At 35.9% G+C, this 16,826-nt stretch overlaps 1 protein-coding gene across 1 annotated transcript in view; it reads right to left on the reverse strand.

The window, feature by feature from the left end:
* ITGA1 (integrin subunit alpha 1) overlaps window positions 1-16,826 on the reverse strand; it is a 210,340-nt gene that overhangs the window by 30,991 nt on the left and 162,523 nt on the right. The window contains exons 17-19 of the mRNA XM_072605656.1: window positions 14,999-15,135; window positions 11,198-11,308; window positions 7,218-7,427 (exon numbers count right to left, since the gene is read on the reverse strand). Coding sequence (XP_072461757.1) covers window positions 7,218-7,427; window positions 11,198-11,308; window positions 14,999-15,135 — 458 coding nt within the window. The remainder of the gene's footprint in view (window positions 1-7,217; window positions 7,428-11,197; window positions 11,309-14,998; window positions 15,136-16,826) is intronic.

Genomic DNA, 16,826 nt, shown 5'->3' on the forward strand with positions numbered 1-16,826 from the left:
TCTTCCCCTAGGGTAGCACTGATTAATGGCACCCCTGAAACAAGATTTCCCCCTTTCTTATTCATATATCAATCTTTCCTTTTGCCTCTCTGCCCATTCTCCTATAGATTTTATTTTATTTAATTTTAGTTTTATGAGAGACTACAGGAATTCTTTTCCCTTCATTGTTAACCTTTGACTTCATTAGGGTATATTACATTTTCCCCTCTATATTTTTTCTTACAATCCTCTCTTTTATGTGTCCTTCCATTCCATAATTTAGTCCCTGAGGATGGGTTGCAAGGTTTAGTCCATGATGTTTCAGGCCTGTTTCTCCATTATCACTTCAGTTTCCTTTCTTTCATCCTCCTTTCTTTGTGTACATTTAGAAGGAAATCTCTTAATAGTCTCTCTATTGTAACTTTGTTTTGTTGTTCTTGGTAGCAACCTATTTCCTTACCTTTTTTGTTTTTCCGTTTTCTGGGATGTTTGAAAACAAATAATTTGTTTAGGTCAGGTTTCTTCCAAGGAATCTTTTGAATGCCTCTCTTTTATTGAATGTTCATCATTTTTTCGTTAACGTTTAGGCTCAAATCTGCAGGGTGTACCATTTTGTGCTGCATCTTCATCTCATTTGCTCTTAGGAACATATTCCATCCTCTCCTGTGATTTCTGGTGGGTGCATTATAGTTTTATGTTATTAGAATATTTTTTTCTTTATATTTGAAAGTCTGTTTCTTGGTCACTTGTATTATTTGTGGCTTATCATTGGGATTGTTAAATTTAATCTTTATGTCTTGGAGTTTGCAGCAGTGTATTATTTTGTTTTTCTGGCGGTGACCTGTGTATTCTTTGAATGGCATTTTGTTTTCTGTGTTTGAACATTCTGGGTACTTTTTCTTGTGTTACTTCTTGCATTATGGTGTTTAGGTTTCTTGTGGCTTATGTTCTGGGAGATCCATAATCCTTAAATTGTCTCTTTGCATCTATTTTGTTTTGCATGAAGATCATTCTTTCTTTTAACTTTTTGCAGATCATCTTTTATTTCTGTGTATTTGTATTCCTAATCAATTATTCTCTCTTCTATTTCTTTGCAGGGACTTGTCACCATATATTCAAGTTTTTCTGTTCTGCCAATGATTTTCATTATGCAGTCCATGAATTCGGCATTCAAAATTCTTATTTTTCTTTTAAATTATTCGAGAATATTTTGCTGTGTTTTCATACTCTCTTGGGAATCCACAAGGTTCCCACCTTCATTTCCTGTTGATTTAATTTCCTTTGTCTTGAAGTAATTATTCATGGATGTCTGGACTTATTTAGCTAATTCTCTTCAGTTATTATTATCTTCTCTGTTTGTTTATCTACTTAGAATGAAGGTCTTTAAGGTTTTTTCCTTCCCACATCTTTGGTAATTTCAGACATTTTCTTGTATATTTCTCTATTGCTTACTTTCTGACTCATTGATCTTTCATTGAAGTTTACCTGGGGGTGCTAGACCACAAAGCCATCTCAGCTTCCTCCCACACTGAACAATTAACATTTCACCAGTCTTAGTCTCTGCCTCAAGTGATTTTAAGTGACTTCTATGCAGAAAGAGAGAGAGAGATCACCCCAGCTTGTTGCTGGCCTCTTTCCTTTACACTTATTGGAGGACTACATATCTATACACATTAGCTTCCTGTTCCAGGTTCTTTTTGTCTTTAGTTCTCTGGATGAATTCTGATGCAAGATAGAACACCATTATCCTGCTGTACCAGACACAGCAAGCTTCTGCCTTTTGTTTTTCTGAGGCATAGGATGGAGGGAGTGGCAAGGTTGAGTTGTCTTGCAAAACTGTGGGTTGGCTTACTCAGTTCTGTCTGAGCTTGGTAGGTGGTGCAGGAGAGGGTGCTGAATTGAGGGGTATTAGGGATTACTCTTCTCTCATCTCTTTTGGTTTGTCTCCTGTCTGATGGCTGTTCCTCAGTCTCTCTTTTAGAATTATTATCCGTATCTAGCCCCTGAACTATGAATATCCCTGAAATTTCTGTTTAGATTACCCAGTCTAGAGCCTGGTGCTATTATCTATCCCCAAGACATTTTCCCTTCTTTCTCAATGAATTCAGTATCTAGCATTAGTCTCTTTACCCCAACTCCTTGTTTCCTACTACAGGATTTGAACATATATACTAATATTTCTTTAATTATTCTAATTTCCTACTTTCTCAATCTCCTTAAGCCCCATGATATACTACTCTATTTCACCTCAGATACACATAGGGATGGTCAAGGACTTTAACTAACATCTAGATCTTACCATCTCCCTACAAGTGTTCCAGTTGCATTATCAAGAACTCTGAACTCCTTTATTTGATTCCTTATTTCTCCATCTCTCCTTATACCTTACTCCTCCTAAACAACTCTTGTCCTCACTATTACAAAAATCTCTCTACCCTACAGTATTTTGCCAAGTCATCATTTCTGTTCTGGCTACACTAAATCTTGACCTATTAGTGAGTCAGTATAACTGTACATTATTCCCTACACTCAAATTCTTTGCCTCCTTGTCTTATCACCAGCCAGCCCTTAATTACTTCTCCCATATATTTCCTTTATCTGTACTCAAATGCTGCTGAACATCTGCAGGAAGTTTCACAACCATGTTGACAGAGTCCCCTATGCAATCCCCTTTCCAAAGTCTATTGGTGTGGAATGCTCTCTTTATTGGTGCACATGAATACCCTGCCCTGTATGAGGGATAGGACAGAATTATCAAGAGTAGGAGAGTGGACAGAGCCAAGATGGTGGAGTAAAAGCAGGGACTTGCTTGAGCTCTCCCCCAAACCCCTCCAAATGCCTGTAAAAATGACTCTAAATAAATATTATAGCAGCAGAACTCACACAGCGACAGAGTGAAACAAATTTCCAACCCATGACAACCTGGAAGGTGGACAGGAAAGGTCTGTTGTTCCAAGCTGGGAGAGGGGCACAGTCCAGCATGGGCAGTATGGGCACAGACCAACCACAGCAACACCTGGGGTAGATCTTAGGTCTTAGGGCACTGAATCACTGGCAACTGTAGTGGTTTTCAGACTTCTTCATCCCCAAGTGCAAAGATAACTTAGAAAGTCAGTAGAAAAAGTCTGTTGGACCTGTGTGAAAGAGGGACATGGTTCAGCCCCAGCCCCAGGGTGGTGGTGGTGGTGACAGCAGCAGTAACTGCTTCTGGAGCTCTTGACCTACAGACAGTGGGGGGATGGAGCAGCTGATCAGAGAGGGCTTGAAGTTATCTCTTTGCTCAAGCTGAGGCAGGATTCTTTTGCTTTGCCCATGCTTTGATCTGAGTCACAGTCCTGGGTGGTGGTCCCTGGGTGAGGAGGATTTCTAGTAGGGCAGAGCTTGTGGCAGCAGTGGAGAGGGAATCCTCTTCATAGTTCAAAGGCAGAAAAGAGTGCTTGAGGCCACTCACAGTCAAGAGCACAGTCCAGGAGAGGGGTGCACACCTCTGCTTTGATCATACCACCTTGGAAGAGCTGAAAATTTACAGATCCCTAAGAAGTATCCCTAAAAACAGCTGCACAAAACCCCTGAAGCTTAGGAGAGTACACACAGCTAAAAACAGACAGCTAAAAAGTCAAATAATTGTCTGAGAAAATGAGCAAACAGAGGGAAAAATATCAGACTACAGAATCTTACTTTGATGACAAGGAAGATCAAAACATACAACCAGAAGAAGACAACAAAGTCAAAGCTCCTATATCCAAAACCTCCAAGAAAATATGAATTGGTCTCAGGCCATAAAGCTCAAAAAGGAATTTGAAAATCAGTTAAGAGAAGTAGAGGAAAAAATAGGAAGAAGAATGAAAGTGATGCAAGAAAATCATGAAAAATGAGTCAACAGTTTGATAAGGGAGACCCAGAAAAATACTGAAGAAAATAACACCTTAAAAAACAAACTAACCCAAATGGCAAAAGAGGACCAAAAAATTCATAGGGAGAAGAATGCCCTTAAAAAGCAGAACTGGCCAAGGAAAAGGAGGTCCAAAAGCTCACTGAAGAAAATAATTCCTTAAAAATTAGAATGGAGCAAATAGAAACTAATAACTTTATGAGAAATCAAGAAATTATAAAACAAAACCAAAAAAAATGAAAAAAATAGAAGACAATGTGAAATATCTCATTAGAAAAACAACTGACCTGGAAAATAGATCCAGGAGAAGTAATTTTAAAATTATTGGACTAGCTGAAATCCATGATCAAAAAAAAGCAGGAAAACTGCCCTGATATTCTAGAACCAGAGGGTAAAATAGAAATGGAAAGAATACACCGATCACCACCTGAAAGACATCCCCAAAAGAAAACTCCTAGGAATATTGTAGCCAAATTCTAGAGCTGCCAGGTCATTGAGAAAATATTATACTATCAGAAAGAAACAATTCAAGTATTGTGGAAATACAATCAGGATAACACAAGATTTAGCAGCTTCTACATTAAGGGATTGGAAGGTTTGAAATATGATATTCTGGAGGTCAAAGGAGTTAGGATTAAAACCAAGAATTACCTACCCAGCCAAACTGAGTATAATACTTTGGAGGAAAAAATAGACATTCAATGAAATAAAAGACTTTCAAGCATTCTTGATGAAAAGACCAGAGTGAATAGAAAATTTGACTTTCAAATACAAGAATCAAGAGAAGTATGAAAAGGTAAACAGGAAAGAAAAATCATGAGTGACTTCTTAAAGTTGAACTGTTTACATTCCTAAATGGAAAGATGATATTTGTAATTTATGAGACCTTTCTCAGTATTAGGGTAGTTGGAGGGAATACACACAAATACATCATACATATATGGGTATTTATAATAGTCAAAATGACTTATTCTCTCAAAATCATACTTAAAACAATTTTGCTGTTACTATATACAATGTTCTCTCTACTTTCACTTTTCATATTCCATGCAAGTCTTTCCATATTTTTCTAAGATTGTTGAACTCATCATTTCTTGTAGCACTGTAGTATTCCATCACAAACATATTGCCACACTTTGTTCAGTTATCCCCCTATTGATGGGCATCCCTGAAATTTTCAGGTTTTTTTGCTTCCACAAAGACAGCTGCTATAAACATTTCTAGAACATATAGGTTCTTTTCCTTTCCCCTTAATTATCTTCTACAATAGACCAAGTAGTGGCATTACTGAGTCAAAGGATATAGGCAGTTTATTAACTCTTTGGGCACATATACAGATTATTCTCCAGAATGATTGGATCAGTTCACAGATTCACCAACAATGAATTAGTGTTCCAGTTTTTCCATATTCCCTCCAACATTTATTACTTTCCCTTTCAATGATTTTAGTCAATCTGATGGCTACAAAATGATATCTCAAGGTTGTCTTTATTTGCATTTCTCTTATCAATAATAATTTAGAGAACTTTAAATTTATTTTGATTTCTTCACTGGAAAACTACCTGTTCATAGGCTTTGACCATTTATCTTCTAGGGAATGACTTGTAATTCTTATAGATTTGACCAAGTTCCTTATATATTTGAGATAGGATCTTTGTCTCAAAAACTGTCTATAAAGTTTTCCCCAATTTTTGCTTTTCTTCTGCTTTTTGTTTTATTTGCACAAAATCCTTTTTAATTCAATGTAATAGAAATTATCCATTTTACATCTAACTTTGCTTTCTCTGCTGCTTATTCTTAAATTGTCTGCCTATCCATAAGTCTGATAAGTATTATGTTCCATGTTTTTCTAATTTTCTTGTAATATCTGTCTTCATGTTTATATCCATTTTGATATTAACTTGGTAAATGGTGTCAGATATTGGTCTCTGCCCAGTTTATGCCATACTGCTTTCCGGTTTTCCCAATAATTTTTACCAAATAATGCATTATTATCCTCAAATCTAAAGTTTTTACACTTGTCAAAAATAATGTTATTATGTTTGTTTGTTGCTTTTATTTGTATGTCTGTTCTGTTTCATTGATTTACCTTCCTATTTCCTAGCAAGTACCAGAGAGTTTTGATAATTAATAACAGTTTAGAATCTGGTACTACTAAACCTTCCTTTACATTTTTTATTAGTTCCTTTGATATTTTTGAATTTTTGTTTTTCCAAATGAATTCTGTTATTATTTTTTCTAACTTAGTAAAATAATGTTTGTGATCTAATTGGAATAGCTTTGGATATATAAATTAGTTTAGGCAAAATTGTCATTTTTATTATACTGGCCCTGCCTACCCTTGAACAATGAATATTTTTCTAATTATTTAAATCTGGTTTTATTTGTATAAAAAGTTTCATATAATTTGTTTATATAGTTCCTGGGTTTGTTTTGGTAGGTGTACTCTCATGTATTTTACACTATCTAATTATTTTAAATGGGGTATTTTTTACTATCTCTTCTTTTAGGGTTTTGTTTGTATTATATAGGAATGCTGGTGATTTATGAGAATTTACTTTATATTCTGCTACTTTGCTCAAATTATTTCATCTAAATTTTTGGTTGAGTCTTCGGAATTTTCCACATATACCATCCTATCAGCTGCAAAAAGAGATAGCTTTCCTACCTCATTCCCTATTCTGATTTCTTCTATTTCTTTTTCTTCTCTTATAGCAATTGCTAGGATTTCCAGTACAATACTGAATAATATTGGTGACAGTAAGCATCCTTGTTTCATGCTTGATCTTACTGGGAAGGTGTCTAACTTAGCCCCATTACAAAATAATGCTTTATTCATTATTATGAAAGGTCATTTAGCTTATTTCTCTCATTTCAGGTGAGGAAATGAGAGGCTCACAAAGTTTAAGAGTTTTGCCTAAACAACATAAAAGTAGAAAAGGGTAGAATTGTGATTCGAACCCTGGATTTTTGTGTTTTTTTGTTTACCTCCAAACACAGTCTTCTCTCCATTATTCATATTACACTTTTTTCACTTCTCTTATTAAATTCACTATGTCAGCATAGGGAACTCTCTATGCAAAAACTTCCACCAATGCAAATCAGCTACTCTTCTGTACCTTACAATTTTAGAAATTTGCTTAAAGGGTTGAAAATGTTAGTGAATCCCATGCCTACATGTTTGGAAATCAAATCTCCCTCCATCCCCTTTGACCTGTCTATCTCTAGTCTAATCAATAACATTAGTTAATTGGGTAGATAACTCACTTTTCTTTTTAAAACCATATCCAGGCTGGTGCAATAAGTGCATAGGGGTTAAGTAAAGGCTGTTGAAATGAACAGTTACCTCAATTCCTGAAAAAATGACATTTGGAGAGGCCCGGACAATGGCTCTGGTATTATAGGCACTGTCCTTTTTATTCCTGATGGTCAGGGTCACATTGAATTTATCACTCTGGGACTTAACAATGAGTAAGTCTCCTCCTGTGGTTGTTGCATTTAGGGCCAAATCTGAGATGCATTTTTCCTTATTTCCACAGTCTTTTGCAAAGGGAATCTGTAGGGTTCAGAGAAAAATATTTTCAATTAATTAACCATTATTCAAAATGATCAAAAATTCACATCATAACTCACATATTGCCAGCTTGAACTAATGTGAATTCTTATTTTGCTTTTATGAAAGGGATAACAGGACCATCTTGCTCAGGATAGGTTGTTTCAATTATAGATGCCTTTTATTCTCTCTCTTCATCATCCCTTTTTAAAATCTCTTTATTTTAAGCTCTTTATCTGCTTTCATCCCTAGCGACTGTTTGTCGCTTTACATTCACCCAGAGTACTATTCATAAGTAGGGTCTTCAGGAAGAACACAAATAAACATTGACCTGTATGTATACCAGTAAAAGTACAATTACTTGTAGCCAGAATGCTCTTAGATTACTCTAAACAAGTTGCTTAAATTAGTTTCTATAATTTTACTTGGTTAATTCTTTTAAAATATTTATTTAAAATTTAATTTATGGAATAAAGTAAGCATTTCTATAACATAGTATAATAAAAAAGATGATTGCATATGAAACTGAAAATCTATTAAGCACGACTTGATATTCCTTTTAAATATATAATAAAGTTATCATATAAATTTCTTTTTTTCCTTTTTCTCCCTTCCCCCCCATTACCCCAGAGATGGCGGCTATTAGATACAATTAAAATTCTTTAAAAATATTTAGATGTCTTTTGTTTTATGTAACAATATCTTCATTTCGGAATATATCTCCTCTCTCTCCCCTCCCCAGGAAGCTATCCCTTGTAGCAAAGAAAAGATTTTTTAAAAATAGTTTAGCAAACATATTGGTTAATTCCTTATTACCTTGAGCCATGGCCAATGGATAGAGAGCTGGACTTAGAACCAGGAGATTCAAGTTCAAGTCCTGTCTCTGATGCAGACTGGCTATGTGACCTTGGGCAAGTTAATTAATATTTCATTGCTCTAGAAGACTCTCTAAGAGTATTAGTTGCAGACAAGATGCTGACCTGCATTGGTAGAGGGAGATTCTTCATCTGGAATTTCCTTATAGTACTGAAATCACAGGGTCATCATCAATTCATTCAGGTAACAATTGTTTACTAGATGCTTATTAGGTAAGGAACAGTATTTTTTAACGCCAAAGGTCAAGAGCAGAAACAATAGACAATAAAACTGTTTGGTGTGCTATCAAGAGGACCATAGAATGTTTGGATTGGAAAAAGTCTTAAAGATCACCTAGACCAGCCCCCTCATTTTACACATGAGGAAACTGAGGTAGCAAGTAGCAGACCTGAGATAAGAATGTAAATGTACTATACTTTTCACTCTGCTTCTATGCTCCTTAGCAATGATCAAAAGAAAATGTACAATTGACTAATAACCTGCATTCTCCCATTCATTCTGTAGGAGGCAAAGTGTCTGCTTAAATTGTATAAGGAAAAAGTAACTTTCTTCTCTTCTCATCCACAAAATTATTTAATTGTTTGCTGCCATTGCTTTGTCCAGGGTTTTTATTGCAATACCTCATTGTGTAAAATGTTCTGAGTCTACAAAGGCCTACTCAGGCTCAGGGAATACTCCTCACATTTTGAGGCAAGGATTCCACATACTCAGACACTCCCAGAGACAGGGTCTTGGAGCTAAGAAAGTATAGCATGGAGAAAGTGCCAACCTACATTGGTAGAGGGAATATCATCATCCAGGAGTTCCCTATATCAGTGGTGCCACAGGTCCTGTCCTCATTCCTGTCTTATTTCTAAACATCTTTCAGTATTTGCAAAATCATTTTTGTTATTTTAAAAGATGTAGTTTACCAAATGGTTAGGCAACTTTTTTATCGTCACATGTAATCTACTGATTTCCACTAATTTTCTTCAGGGCGGTAGAGTCCAGTATTTAATTCTTTTTTAAAAAATATTTATTTATTTTCAGTTTTCAACACTAACTTCCATAAGTTTTAAATTTTCTTCCCCTCCCTCCCCCTTTTCTCCCCAAGACAGCATGCAATCCAATATGGGCTCTACGCATACATTCCTATTAAACACATTTTCACATTAGTCATGTTGCATAGAAGAACTATAATGAATGGGAGAACCCATGAGAAAGAAAACAAAACAAAGCAAAAGAGAAAAGAGTCTGTTTCACTCTGCAATCCAACTGTATAGTTCTGTCTCTGGATATGGATGACATTTTCCATCATGAGTCCTTTGGAAAAGTTTTAGGTCCTTGTATTGCTGAGAAGAGCTGTCTATCAAAATCAGTTCTTGCACACCGTGTTTGATTCTTGAATAAGAATGAAAATCTCTGATTTCCTTGGAATGGGCACAGACTCTTTACAAAACTTCCAAGTAATTTGTATATTCAAATAACTCCCATATCTTTTCTTTGGATTTTTGTAGTGCCGTTCTTTCTTACTTTCCCTTCACCCTATCTGGTTCCTATTTCTCAGTTGTTCTTGCCAGATTTCCATTTATATCATGCCACCCAACTGGAGGTGTTCCCTACAGCTCTGTCAGTTGACCTCTTGTCTTTTCTCTCTACATTATCTCACATGGTAGCCTCATCATCTTACATGAGTTCAGTTATTATCTCTCTATGTAGATGACTTCCAGAACTATATATCTAGCCCTAATCTCTTTAGTGAGTTCCAGTATCACATCACCAACCACCTATTAGACATTTTGAACTGGATGTCTAGTAGGCATCTCAAGCTCAACATTTTCAAAAGAAGATTCATCTTTTTCCTCTTCCAAATCCATCTTTTGAATTTCCCTGTTATTGTCAAGGGTTCCACTATCCTTCCAGGCACCCAAGTTCTCAATTTTGCTGTCATCCTCAACCTGTCACTTTCATTCACCCCATATAACCAATCAGTTCCCAAATCTTGTTATATCTATCTTCATAATATCTCTTATCAACGTACCTTTTCTTCACTCACATGGCTACCATTCTAGTTCTGTATCTCTGCAAAGGTCCTTTATTGGATTTCCCTGTTTCAAATCTCTTTCCACTCCAACCTATGTTAGATTCAGCAACCAAAGCCATTTTCCTAAAGCACAGATCTCTTATTCCTTCCCTTGCCCCTGTCACCTTACTCCCAGCACTCAAAAAACTCCAGTACAGGGCTTCTTAATCTGAGTGTGTCTGTGGTGTGTGTGTGTGTGTGTGTGTGTGTGTGTGTGTGTGTGTGTGTCTGTATTTTGGACCCCTTTGATAGTCTAGTGAATCTTATAGACTCATGCTCAGGATAACGTTTAAAAATCATAGCAGAAGGAAATGCTAAATTTTAGTTAGAGTTTAGTGAAAATGAAATATCTAATTTTCCCATAGAAGTTCATGGATCCCATGAAATCTCTTGTACCATAAGTTAATAACACTCATTTTCTCCAGTGGCTCATTATTACCTCTAGGTTCAACTATAAACTCCTCTCTTCATCATTTAAAGGTCTTTTACAACCTGGTCCAATCATACCATTGATTGACTCTTTGTTTACTATAATATGCATGATAAATAACTTTTTTTGTGGAGAGAAGATTTACTGGTCCTGTGAATCATTCCTCCAGAGGGATTCTACTTTTCCTGTAGAAGAGAGCTCTGAACAATTTAGAAATATAAAACAGTTAGCAAGAAGGCTAAGAAAATGGACTTAAAAGCAGGGAAAGCCTGGAGGAGCAAATTTTTGTTATGAGGAGATTCAAGATCTCTTTTTCTTCAGCCACTCTTTTATATACCAATTTTAGTTCCTAATATCTTATTAGCAACTAGATCTCAAGAGTTGTTAAAAATATTTTTGACTTACATATTCATGCACTGAGTTAGGCAAATGACCATCAAGAACAGGCCCATTTTCTGGATCTGAAAGATTAAAATCCAATGATACCTTCACTGAATCCCGAAAGTCATGCTTGTCCTAGGAGAGAAAGCAAGAAACACATTACTTGTATTTCTTGTATTTGATACCTTGTCCTTTTCGGATTTTATCTTTCTGCAGGTGCCCCAGTGGATGCGTACATGATTTTTCCTAGGTATCTAGATGCCTTAACATTTGTCCTTCCATCTTGCCTTATGCCTTTGGAGGCAGAGGAGGCAGGGGGTGGGGGATGCTGAGTAGAGGGAAAGAAATGGGGCATAAAAGGTATAGAAGATCCAACTGGACTCATGGAATAATATGATAGCTCTGAGAGCTGAATTCATCCCAGGCCATCCTCAGCTTACCCACTTTGTGATGCTAGGCATAACATAACAATATAATAACTAAAGTAAGGGGAATAAGATATTTTATACCCTAAAGTTTCATTAAACTAAAAATATAGGAATAATAATTTTAGGAAATCTTTTTCAATCAGGTTTAGGCCAAGCTGGTATTCATTAATATAATACATTACCTAAGGACACAAGGAAGGACTGAGTCTGTGCAATGAAAGGTTAACTTCTGGTGAATGATGAAAATGATAATTGTGGTCTAAACAGAATTTTCAAATTTTTTTAAAAAGGTAGATGATAGGATTACAGATTTAAAGCTGGGAAGGACTTGAGAGGTCAGCTAGTCCACAGTCTTCTTTTGTAAATGAAGAAATCAAAACCCAGAGAGGTTAAATAACTTTCTTTGGGTCACTCAGTTCTCATTCTTTATACATAGTAAAGGAAGTGAATTTATGGATAAGGTCAAAAGCAGACACAAACTCCATAGGTTTAGAGCTGGAAGAGACTTGGGAGGACTTCAAGGCCAAATCCTTATTTTACAGATGAGGAACCGGAGGCCCAGAGAACAAGGCCCTTGATTTGTCCAAGGTGACACAGTCAGTAAGTGAGAGAGATGGGACCTGGGATCCAGGTCCTCTGACTTCAAAGCCTCTGCCCTTTGGGCTGTAGCACACTGCCTCCCCTCTGAGATAAATTCTGACTCTCAAGTTTTGAATACTGGCAAACTGAAAAAGGAGGACACTCTTTGGTTTTACTCCCCCACCCACAAACCCTGCCCCAGATAGAATGATCCTAGCAGTGGTATGGTGGAAAGAGCTCTGGCCTTGGAGAACAAAGTCCAGAGTTCAGGTCTTGCCTCCTACATTTACTATGCAGGCTTGGGCAGTCCATTTACCTCTGTTTGCTCAATGGCAAAATGTAGATGTGCATCACAGGGGTGTTGTGAGGAAAAAAACATTGTAAGACAACACACTAGAAATATTTTATCAACAGAGTAATATTACTTTTTGAGTATAAGTAAAACTGATATCAGGGCAGCTAGGTGACACAGTGGATAGGGCACTGGGCTTGGAATCAGGAAGACTCATCTTCATGAATTCTAATCTGGCCTCAGACACTTAATAGCTGTGACCTTGGACAAATTACTGTTTGCTTTAGTTTCCTCATCTGTAAACTCTGGGTTGCAAAATTAACAACATGTATGTCCCGTGTAGAACAGCTGGGCAGCATACTGGATAGAGCACTGGGCCTGGAGTTAGGAAGACTTTAGACTCTTACTAGCTGTGTGACCCTGAGCAAGTCACTTAACCCTGTTTGCCTCAGTTACTCATCTGTAAAATGAGCTGGAGAAGGAAGTGGTAAACCACTCCAGTATCTTTGCCAATGGGGTCACAAACAGTCAGCCATGACTGAAAAATGACTGGACAACTGAAAAACTGATATCAAAGTCATGGGAAAAAATAATTAAATAGCACCTCTGATGCTTCCTACAGTGTGATCTTGGCCAAAGCATTGAACTTCCTTAACTCTCAGTTTTCTTATCTATAAAATGGGAAGGGGAGGGATGAGATTTAGATAACATTTAAAGTCTCTTCTAGCCCTAGATCTTCGTCTATGAACAGCAGAATCTATTTGTTGTTTTTTTTTTTAGTAATTGTCTTACTGAGACCTATAATTTTCAAAAATTGAAACATGAATACACCAGAAACATAAAAATAAGACAGATGAAAAATAGTTTGTTGCATTAAATGTCTATATTCTGAATCTGTACTTCTATAATAACTTTATGGTTATTTTTAGCGCTTTTTAATTTTAGGAATGATTTTAAGGAAATCATTTTGTGTTATGGTGTACGCACGAGCTTAACAAAGTAAGAATCCAGCTATAACAAATCAATCTAATCCCTCAGTGTAACCACAAAATACTGATTTACAAATGTGTCATGAGATTTTTTTTAATGTAGCATTACCACACTGAAAGAAAATGGTTAGGAAATAGAATGGTAAAGTCCAACATCTTTCAAACTGGTTATAACTTCCACCCCAGGGGGAAAAATAATTTGCTTATGCTACTGGAAAAGTAATGCTACTAGAAATGAAACAGTATAGAGTCCAGTCTTAGTTGATTGAGGTAACATAACTTTCATGGTTTCAGTCTTTGTAAAGAGAAACAGTAAATAGAAACAATATATCTTATAACTTAGATCTTAGAGTTGGAAGAAAATTCAAGAAATCACCTGAGCTAATCCTCTGCCTTAACGTAGATAGTGCATTTTCATTTCTGTTTGAAAATAGTAGAAGAGGAAGCATTTATTTAGCACCTTTTAGGGGTCAAGCACTGTGCTAAGAGCTTTGAAAATATTATCTCATTTGATCCTCACCATAATCCTGCTATTATTATCCACATTTTAGAGTTGAAGATACTGAAGTAGACAGAAGTTACATTATTTAAAGGGTGTGAATGACTTTGTCAAGTTAACTGTGCTCGTGAGTGGCAGATGGAAAACTAGAATTAAGGGCTCCCAAATTCTTATCACTCTTTCCATAACAGTTTATTATAATAGGTAGATACTGAATATGCTTTATACCTAATATATTTTAACAAATGCATCTGATAAGGAAAGAACTATATTACGTAAGATGCCTGAGTTCAATGTATAAACATTCATTGAAGGCCAGCAAGAACATCATTTCTCCTATGCTTGTCCATGGCAAAACTGTTACTTGGGAGGGGGAGAAAGGACTTCTGGAAAGGAAGACGTGTCTGGGAGGACTATGGAAGCATCTAGGAGTTCAAGAATTCAGGAATCTACTTAAGACTCCCTGGAACAAAGAGAGGAGACTTCCTGGTAGTGGAGAAACTGACTGTGGCTGAAACTGACTGGGATCTCTGATATTTCCAACTGCTCATTCTGCCTGCAGATACTTTGCCTATTGAAGTCATGAGCTTCTGGAGGATTTTGTGAGACCCAAATTTCTGTGGTTGGGGAAGAGGGAAGAGAGTAAGACTGTTCCATTTAGGAATGTGGATGATATTTACCGTTTTACCATTTTGTTTCAATAATGTTTCTGATATCGGTCTGCTTGAATGGTGAGCCATTAAATACCTGGATTTAAATTAACTTTAGAAGCTTTCAAAGTTATATGGATGGGAGCAAAAAAACCCAAAAAGAATCAGATAGGCATTTCATTAAGCAGAAGCCCAAATATATGAACCTGGGCCTAAAGTGAATGCAGAATTATTTTGGAACAAAGCTACATACAAAATAATACAGATAAGACTTGATAATGAAAGAACCCCCTTGACTTCCTGACAAAGAAGTCCTGACAAAGGACTGAAAAATGTCTACTTTAATTAAGCTTTACAATAAGGCAGCTATAATATATGATTTACTTGCCAACATGTAGAAGTAGTGCTTAGTACATTCTGATCCACGGACTGTGATGTTTTTTTGAATCTTTCTTTCTTGCGTTCCAGAGAAGAAACTTCGTGATATTTGTCTTACTGAATCTAATGTAACACGGTATTGCAGATCTATTAAAAAAATTAAAGTATTTATCTGTAGTTATTTTCAAGGCCTAGTAACATAATTGAGGATTACAGTAAGACATGCTTATTCATTATTCAAATAATCAGAGATTTCCATTGACTGGAACTCCTAGAAATGTATGGACTCAAGATAATTAATGTTCCTGAAGATGACCCTGAGACACAGAGAGGTCCTGAACTGGCTTCTTCTCTATGAAATATGTTTTATTGATACTTTTTGCTTGTACATCACAGTCATTTATAAATGCATTGCTCTTCCCTTCCCTGACCCCAATTGGAATGGAATCTTTCATCATATGAAAGAAATACAGTTAAACAAAAACACTGGATAAAGTGATGGATTCTGATGATGTATGCAACATTGTGTCCCTGTTGTCAGTCACCTGTCTTGTTGCTGAGCGGAGTGAGACACATTTTACTATCTGTTTTCTGGGACCAAGATTAGTTATTGCCGTTAATCGAAGCTGAGTGAGCTTGTAAATGATGAAAGGAAGATTAAGTTGTAGCCTATTAATGTTGTATATTTTATTGAATCCAAATCCTTAAGCCTTGTATGGTACAAACTTTGTTCTATTAAACAAATAATTAGGGACTGGTACTTTCAGTTCATTCCCAGGCCACATCAGATTACAGAGTTTACGACTGTAATCTTTTCCGTTGCAATAAATTAGAAATATTAGGACATTGCTTGGCATATGGGTCTACATTATAATCAGTCCTATAAACTTTTAATAAGTACCTACTTTGTGCTAAGTGTGGGGACACAAAATAGCCAAGAATGCACATTGGTATTAAGGATTTAGATGAGTTATAAAAAAAGCCTCTTCATCAACAAATATTTATAGAACCTCGATTACACTGTAAAACTGAAGTATCACCAAGCTTATAAAATGCAAATACATATATGAGCTTAGGGAGCATAGAATAATTCATTCAATGTAATTAAATTAAAATGTTTATAAATTATTTGAAATTAATTTAAGTAAAAGTAATTTAAAGTTTATTTAAATTTAAAATAATTAAAATACATTTATATCCTCTATAAATTATACTATTTTATTTCTGTACATTTAGTTGGTAAGGCTATGGATTCCACAAGTCATAAATAAATATTAAAACAATAATTATGATAATGATAGCCAACATTTATATAGCACTTACTATGTGCCAGACACTGTGCTAAATGGTTTATAATTATTATCTCATTTGATTCTCAAAGAAACCCTAGGAGGTAAGTGCTATTATTATCCCTATTTACAGATAAAGAAATTGAGACAAAAAGATGTGTCTTGGCCAGGGTCATAGTAAGTGCCTTAGGTCACCTTTGAACTCAGGTCCTCTTGATTGCAGACCTGATACTCTATCCACTGTATCATATAGCTGCCTCACTTTCTTTGGTGGAACATTTCAAACTTTTTTAAAAGGAATGATTTGATACCTTTATTTTTTTTTGTTGTTCTAAGCCAATTATTTTGTGATACTCACCTCTGTATTCTCTCTACTTCATCCTCCACCCTATACTTTCTCATAACAAAACACAGTTAAGCCAAAACAGCTGACTTTGTAGAACGTTTGAAAAGCATATAGAAACATATACACTGGAGACTTCAATTCTTCAAAAGAGCTATGATTTTATCAGTGTGGATGCACCCTCCCAAATGTAAATCCCAATCCCT

This window comes from Notamacropus eugenii, chromosome 4 (assembly GCF_028372415.1).
Source record: "Notamacropus eugenii isolate mMacEug1 chromosome 4, mMacEug1.pri_v2, whole genome shotgun sequence".
Taxonomy (NCBI): Eukaryota; Metazoa; Chordata; class Mammalia; order Diprotodontia; family Macropodidae; genus Notamacropus; species Notamacropus eugenii.